We start from the raw sequence: 16,476 nt of genomic DNA, 5'->3' as shown, positions 1-16,476 counted from the left end.
ATCAAATTTAATATGAACTGCTTCTGTTAACAGACTAGAAAGACTAATCAGAGTTCAAGAACACTTGAATTTCCAGATATTACTGGAAATTAGAATAAGATTAGTTAGGAGTGCTATTTTATAAAATTCCTTTCAACTTATTTAAATATTGTGGCTCACAAAAGGATTTTAGAATTCTATGCACATTACTAAATCCTACCTATATTAGTGCTCAGGGACCAGGACTTTTAAAATAATTATCTAAAATTAGATTTTAAATCCATATTTAAGCATCAAAATAAGTGGCCTGATTTTTTTGAGTACTAAGCACCCAACAGCATCTTTTGATGTCAATGGGAAGTGATGGACACTCCACACTTAGAAAAATCCGGCCTGTTTAGGTGCCTAAATATGGACAAACTCTTGATCCAAGTTTTTAATATATTTATCAGAGGCCAGAAATATTCAGTAATCAAACCTATTTTCAAAGAACATTTATAAGCAGCCTAATCTTGTTTATTTAAGAACAGGCAGAAAAGACTTTAACATACTTTCTTCATAGATTAATCCTACGATGTTCACAGCCTCTCTGCTTACTATAATTATAGGATTTTCTTCAGTGGTTTTGGGAAAATGTTGTGCCAATCTTCCAGGCTCTAGTACTAAACGGCGGCCTTCATATATCAGTTCTTGGTTCTGAGAAGTTATTTTTGTCTGTTTGTAGACCAATTCATGAAATATGGCAGCTCTGTAAGAAAAACATTACACTTAGGAAACAACCAGATCAAAGTTACTAAAATGTAACAGGATGCAAACAATTCATAAATTTTTTTTTAAACATACCTTTTATATTGGTTTTGTTCCTATATAAATTATTAGATTTATACATATAATAAACAGTGCGCAGCCTAGCTAAGGCACTGGGAAGTCCTGCATAAATTACAAAAATAAAATTAAATTGCCTGCAGAACACTAAACTCCTTTCCACACATCGGATTTCTCTCAAAGGCCCATCTCTGCAACAGCCTGCATAAATAGATATGTTTTGAAGGGCAACAGAAAAGGGTGACTTTGGACCCAGTGAGGGAAGCCTAACCCAGAGTTGGATCCTCTCACAGAAAACACTCTACTTTCAGCCCCTCTCTTAAATTGACAGGGAGTCAGCTCTACTGATCGCAAGTGTGGCAGTATGGCACACGGAGAGAGGCAGTGTCTCAAGAAGCAAAGTCTCAGAACATTTAGGGCTTTTATATATCAAACTCAGCACCTTAAATGCTGGGGATCTTGGCGGACCTCTTAATGATCTTTCCAAATACTGTTTGTACTGTTAGCTAACTATTGTAAAGCACTTTGGATAAGAGCACTTTATTAAAAAAATGTAAAAGACGTTGGGGTGTGGGGTCTGGCCAGGACTTAGGATGCGGGAGGGGGCTCAGGGCTGGGGGTGCAGGGTCTGGGAGGGAGTTAGGGTGCAGGAGCAGGCTGGGGGTTGGGGTGCAGGGTCTGGCCAGGAGTTAGGGTGAGGGAGGGGGCTCAGGGTTGGGGCAGGAGGTTGGGGCGTGGAGCGCTTACCTGGGGCAGCTCCTGTTTGGTGTAAGGGGTGGGGGTGGGGATATGGGGGAGTGCAGGAGTCAGGGTGTGACGTTATTGATATAATCTGGGACCATACTGAACATGGTTGCAACCAAAGTCCTGTGGCACCAAATCTTGTATAAAGGGGGTCAAATGAAGTGTCTAAGACAAGGTTATGGTTTGCTGGTTATGATTATGCTGTCTATATGTGTGTATCAATTTTGTAGTTGAAGTTATGAATATTGGCTCTATACTGTCTGTATTTCAAACTTATGCTATGCTCTTGGGAGACATCCCAGACAAGTTGGTGTGAGCTCTGCCTAGCCTGCTTGATGGCCCATTAAGGATCATCAGCTATACAACTGACCCATTGAGAGAAGGCAAATACGCCTTGCAAGTCAGCAAAGTATGCAGGGACTGGCCCATGTGACTCCAAACTCCACTTTGCTGTAATTTTCCACAGTAAGGACAAAGAGGTGTTCTTACATCTGGAAAAGACTACAAAAGGCTGATGCCTCTCCTCCATCTTGTCTTCAATCCTGCTTCTTACCTCTGGAGGGACTTTGCTACAAACTGAAGCTCTGAACAAAGGACTGAGGACCCATCCCAGCTGGGGATGTACTCCAGGGACTTGATTTTGAACCTGCAGTTTATTTCATCACTGCTACAAGCCTGAACCAAGAACTTTGCCATTACTGTATGTAATTGATTCCATTTAACCAATTCTAGCTCTCATCTATATCTTTTTTCCTTTTCTGAATAAACCTTTAGATTTTAGATTCTGAAGGATTGGCAACAGCGTGATTTGTGGGTAAGATCTGATTTGTATATTGACCTGGGTCTGGGGCTTGATCCTTTGGGATCAGGAGAACCTTTTTTCTTTTACTGGGGTATTGGTTTTCATAACCATTTGTCCCCATAGCGAGTGGCACTGGTGGTGATACTGGGAAACTGGAGTGTCTAAGGGAATTGCTTGTGTGACTTGTGGTTAGCCAGTGGAGTGAGACCAAAGTCCTCTTTGTCTGGCTGGTTTGGTTTGCCTTAGAGTTGGAAAAACCCCAGCCTAGGGCTGTAACTGCCCTGTTTTAAGAGATTTGTCCTGAATTGGCACTCTCAGTTGGGTCCCGCCAGAACCGCATCGTTACACAGGGTGTGGGGGGTGCAGGAGTCAGGGCAGGGTGTGTGGAGGTGTGGGCTCGGGTCGTGGGGGTGCTCCCAGCCCCATGTCCTGAGCGGCTCATGGCAGGAGGCTGGGGGGGGGGTGTATGTGTAGGGGAGTGCAGGGGCCCCGCCTTTGCTCCACCCTGCCCCGATTCCACCCCCTTCCCCAAGGCCCCGCCCCTACCTCTTCTCCACCTCCTCCCCCGAGAATTCTGCGGCTCCGCTCCTCCCCCTCCCTTCCAGAGCGCCAGCAAACAGCTGTTCGGTGGCAGGGGAAGCGCTGGGAGGGGAAGGGGGTGGGGTGGGAACGCGGCACACTCACGGGAAGAGGTGGGGGAGGGGGGAGCTTGGGTGCTGGTGGGTGCGGCCGGAACCTACCCTGCAGCAGAAACCCCAGGAGCCAGCAGGACCAAGCTTCTGCCCCCACAGGAGACAGCGGTGGGGGGAGAAGAGCTGGTGGGACCTTACTGCAGCCCAAGCAGAGTGGGTTGGGCTGGGGCCCCTTTGGAGCCTGGGCCTGGCGCCATGGTAAACCCAGTACTGAGTAGTGGGGTGATGTATGTGTAATATGATGCTGTAAATGTGGCGTATAGATCTCTAAAGGTGGTGGGGAAACAATGTAAATAAACTACATGGTGGTGAACAACAATTGAAAGTCTCCAAGTAGTCTGTGTAGACACAGCAGAAGACAGGAGTGGGACCTTGCCCTGTCACAATTTCTTTGAGAACATAGTACTTGGGCTCTGTTGCCAAAGGGTGAATCACAGAGAAAAAGAAAGGGACAAACCAATAAGAGGCCAGAACAAAAAGATAAGGTGTGTATACACACACACACACACACACACACACACACACACCCCTTGACATAGGAGGGCCGTACAAGCTTGCAGCACACCACATCATCATACATTTCTCTTGCCCCCAACCAGATAACTGTCAAGGAATGGCTACTGAATCTGTCATACGGATGTGATCTGAAGTCACAGCATTATTTGCCTGGACAAAACAGAAGTAGTGAAAATATGGAAAGAATGCTTACGTATTATAGCTGTGAATATAAACTTTGTGTAAGGTCATTTGCTGTAGTGAAAAGACATGAATTATTCTTCGGTGGAGCATGTCATTGGTCTCTGCAAAAAACTGGTCAAATCCCCAGCATTTTTCCTGATCTGCTTCAAGAATATTTGCAAGAACAGGCGTGAGCAGTACTTGCAGGCCCCTGTGGATACACAAAAAAGAGACACCACAAGTTGGAATGTTTCTCATTCTGACATTATATAAGATCTCCCTATTGGACAGATCACAAGGAGGACATTTTTGTGCTTTGAGAAATTCTACAAACTTCCTTTCCTTTACTGTTTGACAGTTTCTGTTCAACAACATTGCCCAGTGTTTTTCCTGAATAGGGACATTACATACCATAATCACTTTTTTGAAATTTGAGTAACAAATATTTTACCTTTGTAATTTGGCAAATATTGAATCCTAATTTAATCATGAAGGCAGGGATAGGGGCAAGAAGCACTCAAAGAAATGGTCGTAAGTAAACAGGATGAATTCAATAAGGACAAATGCAAAGTACTCCATTTAGGAAGGAAGAATCAGTTACACACATACAAAATGGGAAATGACTGCCTCGGAAGGAGTACTGTTGAAAGGGATCTGGGGGTCAGAGTGGATTACAATCTAAATGAGTCAGCAGTGTAGCACTGTTGCAAAAAAAGCAAACATTATTTTGGGACGTATTAGCAGGAGTGTTGTAAGCAAGACACAAGTAGTAATTCTTTTGCTCTACTTCGTGCTGATTAGGCTTCAACTGGAGTATTGTGTCCAGTTGTGGAGGCCACATTTCAGGAAAGATGTGGACAAATTGAGATACGATTTAGTTGGGGTTGCTCTTACTTTGAGCAGGGGATTGGACTAGATGACCTCCTGAGGTCTCTTCCAGCTCTAATTTTCTATGATTCTAAATTGGAGAAAGTCCAGTGAAGAGCAACAAAAATGATTAAAGGTCTAGAAAACATTACCCTATGAGGGACGATTGAAAAAACTGGGTTTGTTTAGTCTGGAGAAGAGAAGACAGAGGGGGGACATGATAACAGTTTTCAAATACATAAAAGGTTGTTACAAGGAGGAGGGAGAAAAAATATTCTCCTTAACCTCTGAGGATAGGAAAAGAAAAAATGGGCTTAAATTGCAGCAAGGGTAGTTTAGGTTGGTCTGGGTAAGGATAAAAAGGGTAAAAAAAACAAGGGTGATATCATGGTAGGAGTCTACTACAGACCACGAAACCAGGAAGAAAAGGTGGATGAGGTTTTTTTTAAACAACTAACAAAATCATTCAAAGCACAGGACTTGGTGGTGATGGGAGACTTCAACTAACCAGACATCTGTTGGAAAAATAAGACAGCAGGACACAGATTATCCAACAAGTTCTTGGAATGTATTGAAGACAATTTTTTATTTTGGAAGGTGGAGAAAGCTACTGAGGGGAGGCTGTTCTAGATTTGATTTTGACAAATAGGGAAGAACTGGTTGAGAATTTGAAAGTGGAAGGCAACTTGGATGAAAGTGATCATGAAATGGTAGAGTTCATGATTCTATGGAATGGTAGGAGGGAGAACAGCACAATAAAGACAATGGATTTCAAAAAGGCAGACTTTAGCAAACTCAGGGAGTTGGTAGGTAAAATTCCATGGGAAGCAAGTCTAAGGGGAAAAACAATTGAAGACAGTTGGCAGTTTTTCAGAGAGACATTATTAAGGCCAAAGAGCAAACTATCCCATTGCATAGGAAAGATAGGAAGTATGGCAAAAGACCACCCTGGATTAACCAGGAGATTTTCAATGATCTAAAACTCAAAAAAGAGTCCTACAAAAAGCGACAGGTTTCAGAGTAGCAGCCGTGTTAGTCTGTATCGGCAAAAAGAACAGAAGTACTTGTGGCACCTTAGAGACTAACAAATTTATTTGAGCAGAAGCTTTCGTGGGCTACAAAAAGTGGAAACTCGGTCAAATTACAAAGGATGAATATAAACAAATTACACAAGTATGTAGGGACAAAATTAGAAAAGCCAAAGCACAAACCGAGATCAAACTAGCTAGGGACATAAAAGGAAACAAGAAAACATTCTACAAATACATTAGAAGCAAGAGGAAGACCAATGACAGAGTAGGCCCGTTACTCAATGAGGGGGGAAAGACAACAGAAAATGTGGGAATGGCAGAGGTGTTTAATGACTTCTTTGTTTTGGTTTTCACCAAGAAGGTTGGTGGCGATTGGATGTCTAACATAGTGAATGCCAGTGAAAATGAGGTAGGTAGTATCGAAGTCTAAAATAGGGAAAGAACAAGTCAAAAATTACTTGGACAAGTTAGATGTCTTCAAATCACCAGGACCTGATGAAATGCATCCTAGAATACTCAAGGAGCTGACTGAGGAGATATCTGAGCCATTAGCAATTACCTTTGAAAAGTCATGGAAGACGGGAGACATTCCAGAAGACTGGAAAAGAGCAAATATAGTGCTCAATCTATAAAAAGGGAAATAAGGACAACCCAGGGAATTACAGACCAGTCAGCTTAACTTCTGTACCCGGAAAGATAATGGAGCAAATAATTAAGCAATCAATTTGCAAACACCTAGAAGATAATAAGGTGATAAATAACAGTCAGCATGGATTTGTCAAGAACAAATCGTGTCAAACCAACCTGACAGCTTTCTCTGACAGGGTAACAAGCCTTGTGGATAGGACAAAAGCGGTAGATGTGGTATATCTTGACCTTAGTAAGGCTTTTGATACTCTCTCGCATGACCTTCTCATAAACAAAATGGGGAAATCCAACCTAGATGGAGCTAGTATAAGGTAGGTGCATAACCGGTTGGAAAATCATTCCCAGAGAGTAGTTATCAGTGGTTCACAGTCATGCTGGAAGGGCATAATGAGTGGGGTCCTGCAGGGATTGGTTCTGGGTCCAGTTCTGTTCAATATCTTCATCAATGATTTAGATAATGGCAAAGAGAGTACACTTATAAAGTTTGCGGACGATACCAAGCTGGGAGGGGTTGCAAGTGCTTTGGAGGATAGGATTAAAATTCAAAATGATCTGGACAAACTGGAGAAATGGTCTGAAGTAAATAGGATTATATTTAATAAGGACAAATGCAAAGTACTCCACTTAGGAAGGAACTATCAGTTGCGCACATACCAAACTGGAAAAGGACTGTCTAGGAAGGAGTACTGTGGAAAGGGATCTGGGGGTATTAGTGGATCACAAGCTAAATATGAGTCAACAGTGTAATGCTTTTGCAAAAAAAAGCAAACATCATTCTGGGATGTATTAGCAGGAGTATTGTAAGCAAGACACGAAAAGTGATTCTTCCGCTCTAGTCCGCGCTGATTAGGCCTCAACTGGAGTATTGTGTCCAGTTCTGGGTGCAACGTTTCAGGAAAGATATGGACAAACTGGAGAAAGTCCAGAGAAGAACAACAAAAATGATTAAAGGTCTAGAAAACACGACCTATGAGGGAAGATTAAAAAAATTAGGTTCGCTTAGTCTGGAGAAGAGAAGACTGAGAAACATGATAACAGTTTTCAAGTACATAAAAGATTGTTACAAGGAGGAGGTAGAAAAATTGTTGTTCTTCAACTCTGAGGATCGGATAAGAAGCAATGGGCTTAAATTGCAGCAAGGGCGGTTTAGGTTGGACATTAGGAAAAACTTCCTAACTGTCAGAGTGGTTAAACGCTGAAATAAATTGCCTAGGGAGGTGGTAGAATCTCCCTCATTGGAGATGTTTAAGAGCAGGTTAGGCATACACCTCTCAGGGACGGTCTAGATAATACTTAGCCCTGCAATGAGTGCAGGGGACTAGACTAGAAGATCTCTCAAGGTCTCTTCTAGTCCCACAACTCTATGATTCTATGGAAATTTCAAGTGATTACTTTAAAGTGGGGCAGCAGCCATCTTAAGTACACCTCTACCCCGATATAACGCGGTCCTCGGGAGACAAAAAATCTCACCGTGTTATAGGTGAGACCGCGTTATATTGAACTTGCTTTGCTCCCCCCGTTCCTTGTTCCCTGACCGCCCCCCTCCAGAGACCCTCGTCCCTAATCACCCCCAGGATCCCACTCCCTACCCAACCCCCCTGCTCCCTGTCCCCCGACTGCTCCGACCCCTATCCACACCCTCTGCCCCTGACAGGCACTCACCGGCAGCAGCGGGAAGCAGAGCAACACGGCCCCAGCCCGCTCCACTCCGCCACCTCCCAGCTGCAGTGCTCCGCTTCCTGCCGCCAGTGAGTGCGGGGAAGTTGGGGAAAGGACGCCCCCCCATATTCACCTGCAGCGGGAAACGGAGTGGTGCGGCTGGGAGCTGGTGGAGTAGAGCGGGCTGGGGCCGAGCTGCTCCACTTCCTGCCACCGGTGAGTGCGGGGAGGTTGGGGAAAGCACGCCCTCCGCACTCACCGGTGGCAGGAAGCGGAGCACGCGGTCCCAACCCACTCCACTCCGCCACCTCCCGGCCGCGGCGCTCCGCTTCCCGCTGCAAGTGAGTGCGGGGAGGTTGGGGAAAGGACGCCCTCCGAACTCACTGGTGGTGGGAAGCGAAGCGCCACAGCCCCAGCCCGCTCCACTTTCCTTGCCCCAGCCCCAGCCACGTCGTTTGGGGTTGGGGAAAGGTCCCGCACTCACCTGCGGCGGGAAGCGGAGCGCCGCAGCTGGGAGGTGGCGAAGTGGAGCGGCCTGGGGCTGGGCTGCTCCGCTTCTGCCGCTGCCAGTGAGTGCGGGGGGGATTCCTTCCCCCAAGCCCCCTCCCCTGGGCAACACGGCTGGGGCCGGGGCGCGGGAAGCGGAGCGGACTGCTCCCGGCCCCCCGCTAATCCCCCGGGCCACTCTGCGACTGCGGGACCCCCAAAAGTGCCCCCCACACAGCTCCTGCCTCCCAGGCCCTGGAGGGGGGGGGAGCCCCTGACCGCCCCCGAGACCCTCTGCCCCTTATCCTGCCCCTCGGCCCCAGCCCGGCCCACACCCTTAACATGCTACTCAGAGCAGTGTGTCAGAGCTTTACCACGTTCTATGCGAACCCGCGTTATATTAGGTCAAGTTATATCGGGATAGAGGTGTATCTTGCATTTGTACCTGTTCTTCATTACAGGCTAATGCAGAGATTAATATTAACAACATGCTGGTATGTGTACACAAATCAAACCTGCAATTTTCAAGAGAGCCTAAGTGACTTAGTAGCACAGATCCCATTTAAAGTCAACAGAAATTGTGCTCTTAAATCACTTTGAAAATCCCACCCCACAAACCTATAGCTGAATAGTTTTCTAATAGATGGCTAAACATGGTCTCTCTGCACCACTTTCAAAAATAATGTACAGCTTTCCCAACCTGTTCTAATGGAGACAGCTCTATTTTCTTCACAACAGTTTATGGGAAAAATTATTGCCCCCAACTATGAAATGACTAACTGTGAGGCAGAGACTTCACTCAAAAGCTAAAATCAGGTTGTGTTAATGTTATATGGAGCTCTTTGAAATCTGTAGTCTCAAACTGCATCTGAATGTGAGAGGGACACCTTCAACTTAAAAAACATACTTTTACTTTATAATTGTTTTTAACTTCTACTGTAACAAGTAATATCACTATAATTTAAAGTATACATGGAAAACACTCTTTTCTCCCCATTTGTTTACTTTACTGATTGGAAAACACTGCATATAGTCATTTTCTTTTCTTCTTCTGTATAGTCAGTGACATTCCCATATGTTTTTCCATGCAAAAATATGGAAGATACAAATATTTTAAAAATCAGAAAATATTAATGTAAAAACCTCAAAAATTGGCAGAAGGACACAGGCATAATACCTGAAACGACTTTTAAATTTTTTTTTTAAGCTGATTAGACTTCAAGTTGATAGCGTCCCTTTAATTGACTCACAGTTTCTGTATATTACAGCTAGTTCTTGGTTCACACTTTAGTATTTTTCTACACCTCTACCCCAATATAATGTGACTCGATAACACGAATTCAGATATAACACGGTAAAGCAGTGCTCCGGGGGGGCGGCGCTGCGCGCTCCGGTGGATCAAAGCAAGTTCTATATAACGCGGTAAGATTTTTTGGCTCCAGAGAACAGTGTTATATCGAGGTAGAGGTGTACTTCTATTTACACTCCTATCAAAACTGCCACGATGGAAAATATTGTTTGTTTACGGACAATAATACAACTGGAAAGGTCACTACACAAAGTGAGGCAAAGAAAATGTTCATGCAATTTACATGATAATTCTCTGAAATTCTTATCTCATTCCAATATTCCTCAGTTAGGAATTAATTTTAATAACTAAAGTGAATATATAAATTAGGTCTACAAACGCCATTCCATTTCAGCTCCATTTAAGACAGAGCCACTTTTCCTACAATGAACCTCTAGAACAACTTTTCTCTCCCTTATAAAAAGGGAGACTAATTTTGAAAAAGGTAATTAGTAGGATTGTCGATTAATCGCAGTTAACTCACGCGATTAAAAAAAATTAATCGCAATTCATCGCAGTTTTAATTGCACTGTTAAACAATAGAATACCTATTGAAATTTATTAAATATTTTGGATGTTTTTCTACATTTTCCTATGTGTTGTATTCTGTGTTGTAATTGAAATCCATGTGTATATTATTTTTATTACAAATATTTGCACTGTAAAAATGATAAAAGAAATATTTTTCAATTCACCTCATACAAATACTGTAGGGTAATCTCTGTTGTGAAAGTGCAACTTACAAATGTAGATTTTTTTTTGGTTACATAACTGCACTCAAAAACAAAACAATGTAAAACTTCAGAGCCTACAAATCCATGTAGTCCTACTTCATATTCAGCCAATCACTAGGACAAACAAGTTTGTTTACATTTACAGGCGATAATGCTGCCCTCTTCTTATTTACAATGTCACCTAAAAGTGAGAACAGGCATTTGCATGGCACTTTTGTAGACAGCGTTGCAAGGTATTTATGTGCCAGATATGCTAAACATTTGTATGCCCCTTCATGCTTCGGCCACCATTCCAGAGGACATGCTTCCATGCTGATGACACTCATTAAAAAGATAACGTGTTAATTAAATTTGTGACTGAACTTCTTGGGGGAGAATTGTATGTCCCCTGCTCTGTTTTACCCGCATTATACTGTATACTTCATGTTATAGCAGTCTCGGATGATGACGACCCAACACATCTTGTTCATTTTAAGAACACTTTTACTGCAGATCTGACAAAACACAAAGAAGGTACCAATGTGGGATTTCTACAGATAGCTACAGCACTCAACCCAATGTTTAAGAATCTGAGAGGGACGAGACGTGGAGCATGCTTTCGGAAGTCTCGAAAGAGCAACACTCTGATGCGGAAACTACAGAACCCGAACCACCAAAAAGGAAAATCAACCCTCTGCTAGTGGCATCCATCTCAGATAATTAAAATGAACATGTGTCAGTCCGCACTGCTTTGGATTGTTATCAAGCAGAACCTCTCATCAGCATGGACGCATGTCTCCAAGAATGGTGGTTGAAGCATGAAGTGACATATGAATCTTTAGCACATCTGGCACGTAAATATCTTGCGACACTGGCTACAACAGTGCCATGAGAATGCCTGTCCTCACTTTCAGGTGACATTGTAAACAAGAAGTGGGCAGCATTATCTCCTGCAAATGTAAACAAACTTGTTTGTCTGAGCAATTGGCTGAACAATAGGACTGAGTAGGCTCAAAAGTTTTAAATTTTTATTTTTGAATGCAGTTTTTTTTTTACCTAATTCTAAACTTGTAAGTTCAACTTTCATGATAAAGAGATTGCACTATAGTACTTGTATTAAGTGAACTGAAAAATACTGTTTCATTTGTTTTTTACAGTGCAAATACTTGTAATAAAAAATAAATATAAAGTGAGTCCTGTACACTCCTGTATATTCTGTGTTATAATTGAAATCAATATATTTGAAAATGTAGAAAACATCCAAAAATATTGAAATAAATGGGATTCTATTAATAACAATGCGATTAATCAAATGATTAATCGTGATTAATTTTTTTAATCGCTTGACAGCCCTAGTAATTATACCTTGCTGAATCAAGGCCTTTAAGTTTGTGTGTAACTTTAAGAATGTGAGCAATTCCATTGACTTACGTATTTTTGGCTCATTTACTTATTTTAATTCTCTCATTTATCATATTGAAGTCAACTGAACCATTCCAATGCTTCAATTTATGCATCTGTTGAAATGAGGCATTAGTTACCAAAATACTGAGAACTGGATTATTCTAATTTAAACACCTTCATTTTTCCTTTAATGTTTGACTGCAACATATATGAGGGGAAATTGTCCTTTTGTGCCTAAATTAGCCTGGTATGGTTCCAATGATCAAATAATATTCTGTAATGTTAAATCCTATGTTACATACAGGAATACCAACAATGAGGAACATTTTCATAAGGCTCTATGGGGATCAAGAACTGGATATTTAAGTGGAAGGTATCAGGTCTACAAAGATGACTCTGTTCTGGAGGAAGGGGAAGAGTTTAAGTCACTTTCTAGTGACTTTTTTCCCATTAAATTCATGTGTATAATTTCTAGCTCCTCGACACTTTAGGACACTCAGGCAGGAGGATGGAGGTCAAACTTAAGGTTTAGACAAACTACAGTATATCCACAGTAATAATTATCCTCTCTTCTGGTAATGGAGCTAATGCCTACCTGTGCAATAGCATATTCTCCCCCTCCCTGCACAGGCTGGTTCTTGGCCATATTACTCTTTTTCACCACTTGAGTGCTCTTGGGTAAATGAGCATTCAAGTGGTGAAATCCACTTACCAGCTGCAAAATCCTCCAGAGTAACACATTCCCCATACTTGCAAGCTGGTGAAAGGAGGGGCAGGTGTCCCTGATCTGATTTGAAAAATTTGGCCCTCCTGTTACAGCAGCACTTGGATGGAATGGAAAGAGAGGCATTTTGTAGCCCATAAAAGAACATAATATAGGGCTGCTGTAAAAATTCAAAGAAAAAAGTCAGACACAGCCAGAGTCCCAAACATCATATACTGAGAAAATAAGGAGAAAAACTTTACTCAGGTAGCACTGAAGTATTTGGTAAAAAATTAAAATAAGCTTACTTAGAAAGACTACAGGAAATAGGCATATCTCGACTCCACTCAATTGGTCCATTTTCTGCTTTCTGTACTCCAGATATGGCACCAGAAGGCTTTCCAGTGATTATTTTATACCTATGAGATATTACAAAAATAAATATGCAAACTAAATATGCAATCCTGAATTACTATCTCTTCAAATACAAGTCTAGTAAATGGATCCTCTAATGGGACCTTGTAATGTAAATTAAAAATTCTAAAGCTAGTACAAGAATTTAGGCCAATCTGCTGCTCAGTAGGAGTACAATGTTCAGGGCTCATCTCCAGACTGGCAGAGGGTGCTGAAATAATACACTTAATGTTTAATGAAAAGAAACACCTTATGCTGAACTGAAGAAGCCCCTTTGGCTGACTCGGGATTGAGAAAAATTAAGGAGGGGATCCAGGAACTCACTGGAAAAAATAAAAATGTTAAAGTCAGATTTTTATGTCCGTATAGTACAGGCATTTACTGGTTTGAACTTGCAAGGTTCCAGGAAACGTATAGCATAATATTACCAAAAATGTTCATTTGGGAGAAAAGGAATATAGTTTGGGTTCAGCAGAGATTACATTAATATTAAAATAGCTACAGATTGTGGCACAATTTTGTGCATTCACAATTTTTTCCTAACTCTGAACAGAAAATTTAGGAATAAGTGTGAAAGGAGAGAACTCTGTATTAAATTGTATTTAGCTCTAGGAAAAACGTTACTTTACACACGCATGGTGTAGAGATAAGGAAGATTCAAACAGCTAACTGACATCATCTTTCATGCTTCATCTAAACTTTCATTTAAAAATATTAAGCCTCTAACTCCAATTTTATCCCAAATCCCTGTCTGTAAAGGGAGAGGGAATGACAAGATGCTTTTCCTCCTCAGCAGCAAAAGACTTTACTGCCTCCTGGATACCAAAAACAGCTCCCATACTTTCTTCAATGCCAGAACTCCCAATTGTCCTCCACCCAATTGGCCAAATTTCTGGCTGTCATTTGATAACACCTAAATGGCAGTTACTTGTTAAAATAGAAGTCTGATGCACTGAAAATGTAAGATCTTAGACACTTCAAAATTAATTGAATGTAACATAAGAAAATTACACAAGATAGATTTCCAGATTGTACTGGACCACAAGTGCAGCAAAGAAGGCAAGAGGCATCAAAAGGTAGTGTCACAATTTTCTGGAGGCTCTGCTGCATCATTAGGTCTAATGTGCTGCACGAGGTACTAGTCTTGTTAAATATGAAATCTTCCCATGGCACTAGCCTTGCTAAATATGAAATCTGCCCACCGTTTGCATTATTTTTACACTGTTTGCTGTGTGCATGTGCACAGAACACTGGATATAGATATTTTTATTGGTTGAATTCATTTATAAACAGACAGAACTCTCCTTCTAAATTACCCACATCACTTCCTTGTTCCTGCGAGGCCCTTCAAAAGGTCGGAATGGTAAACTCCCTGTTGCTGCATGGTAAAACGTCACTCCTATGCTCCACAGATCAACTGTTGCTCCATACTTCTTCTGATGCTCCTTCCTCAACACTGCTCGCTCATACATATCAGGATGCTTAAGGGGGAAAAAGGGGGAAACTTAGAACTACTTGATTTGTAAACAATTATAAAGCACCAAAACTCAAGCAAGCAACCACAGCAGGACACACCAGCTTTCTAAGCATTTCTTTCATCAAAACGGGAAGTTAGCATCTGCTGTAGAATTTGCATAAGCTTTTCAAACTACAGGCACTTCAAGAACATACTGCAAAATTGTTCAGCCAGAGCCAGTAGCCGTTTATAGTCACCCTTGTTACAATAAAGTTCAAAATCTAGTAAAGAGAATTTAGCCAAGAAAATTCAGATGAAATTACAGATTAGGAGAGAAAAGCCACACAAAAGGAGAGGAAAAGAAACACTACAAAAACTACTATTTCAGAAAATGCATTAAGAAGAACACAGAGAAAGAGCATTGAGAACATGTATTAGCACACTGGCATGTGAGGGGCATGTAAACAGAAGCAGAGGGGACAACTGTTTTCTGTTTTGCCACAAAAATATACTTACTTTCAAATTTAATATAAGTATTTTAGCTATAATGGCTCCCTTACCTGTCTCTTTTGGAATTAAAATACTCTGACTTTAAAACACTACACTGGAAATTCCAAGTTACAGTGCCCTTGCACACTGCCTGGTCAATACAAATATCAGGAAAGTGGATCTGAGCAATACCCCAGCATCATCCAAACAGTTCACGAGAACACTTAAAAATATCCAGAGAGGGAAAGGCAAGGAAGCTCTAATAAACCTATGCTGCAATTCTTCATATCACGCAATGAAACATGGAGAATCTGGGTCAGGAAATGACCTCAACGCACTTGTTCCCCAGATCAGCAGAGGCCTGGCATGACAAAAGATGCAAAAGGTAGGATTGATGTTATAACAGTAACTACTGGACTAGATGTGCCATTGGTAAATTAGTTCCAAATTTATGTCTCTCAGCTATTCAGTTTTCACTAAGGGCATGTCTACACTACCGGCCGGATTGGTGGGTAGTGATCAATCAGGGATCGATTTATCGCGTCTGTAGACGCAATAAAATCGATTCCCGATCGCTCTGCCGTCAACTCCGGAAGTCCACTGCGGCGAGAGGTGGAAGCAGAGTTGACGGGGGAGTGGCAGCGGTCGACTCACCGCCGTCCTGACGGCCAGGTAAATCGACATTGGATACGCCGATTTCAGCTACGTTATTCGTGTAGCTGAAGTTGCATATCTTAGGTCAACCCTTCCCCCTAGTGTAGACCTAGCCTAAGCAATATCCCATGCTTCAACAAGTCCATCAGTCATGAATTAAATGGCTTACCAAATATTCTTCTGTGCCATAGAGAGAAACAAACTGTTCGTCATCTTCCAACTCTCTAGCAGCTCCAAAATCTGTCAGTTTGTAAACAGACTGACCATCTTCACCTATAACACGCATTATATTCCCTGGTTTGATGTCACGGTGCACTATTCCATTTTCTCTGAGATGATTCATCCCAGCCACTTAAATACAGAGTTGTACAGCATTTAGTACATACGTATCAACACGGACAGGACACATGTTAAAATACCAAAAAAGCATATATACTTTCATAGACTACTGTTTTTCAGTATGTGCAAAGGAGAAGGGCAAGAACCACTGCTGCTACTAGGATTAGAATATCCTATTGTCTCTATTCTAATCATCTTTGCCTTTTCTTCTTCAAACAGCAAATAATGGTATGTCTTGCTCTCAAAAATGCCTTTCCTGAAACCTATTTTCGTCCATTATTTTAGGTAAGAGTTTATAATCCTTAGTGATCTTATTCTCTTCCCAAAGAAATATCTATAATGTAGGAAACAAGAGATGATGATGGGTTTCGCCATCATTCTTTGGAACACTGAGCAGATAAAGTGGACGTATTTTAATTGCCAGATTTCCTACAGCAATAGATGGCAGATACTGTTGGACTTGATTACTCCCCACAATCTATTCTGTGATGATCTGTCAAGAAGGCAGTCCAGTGTGTGACAAAAAAAAAATCTTTACGTTTAAA

At 41.8% G+C, this 16,476-nt stretch overlaps 1 protein-coding gene across 2 annotated transcripts in view; it reads right to left on the bottom strand.

Moving 5' to 3' along the window:
* Window positions 1–16,476, bottom strand: part of TBK1 (TANK binding kinase 1) — a 48,685-nt gene that overhangs the window by 21,543 nt on the left and 10,666 nt on the right. For both annotated transcript variants that reach the window (XM_034770576.1, XM_034770584.1), the window contains exons 5-9: window positions 15,762–15,943; window positions 14,314–14,474; window positions 12,888–12,998; window positions 3,752–3,931; window positions 531–727 (exon numbers count right to left, since the gene is read on the bottom strand). In XM_034770576.1, the coding sequence (XP_034626467.1) occupies window positions 531–727; window positions 3,752–3,931; window positions 12,888–12,998; window positions 14,314–14,474; window positions 15,762–15,943 (831 nt within the window). The remainder of the gene's footprint in view (window positions 1–530; window positions 728–3,751; window positions 3,932–12,887; window positions 12,999–14,313; window positions 14,475–15,761; window positions 15,944–16,476) is intronic.

Source organism: Trachemys scripta, chromosome 1, assembly GCF_013100865.1.
Source record: "Trachemys scripta elegans isolate TJP31775 chromosome 1, CAS_Tse_1.0, whole genome shotgun sequence".
NCBI lineage: Eukaryota > Metazoa > Chordata > Testudines > Emydidae > Trachemys > Trachemys scripta.
This window is presented reverse-complemented; position numbering and strand designations above follow the sequence as displayed.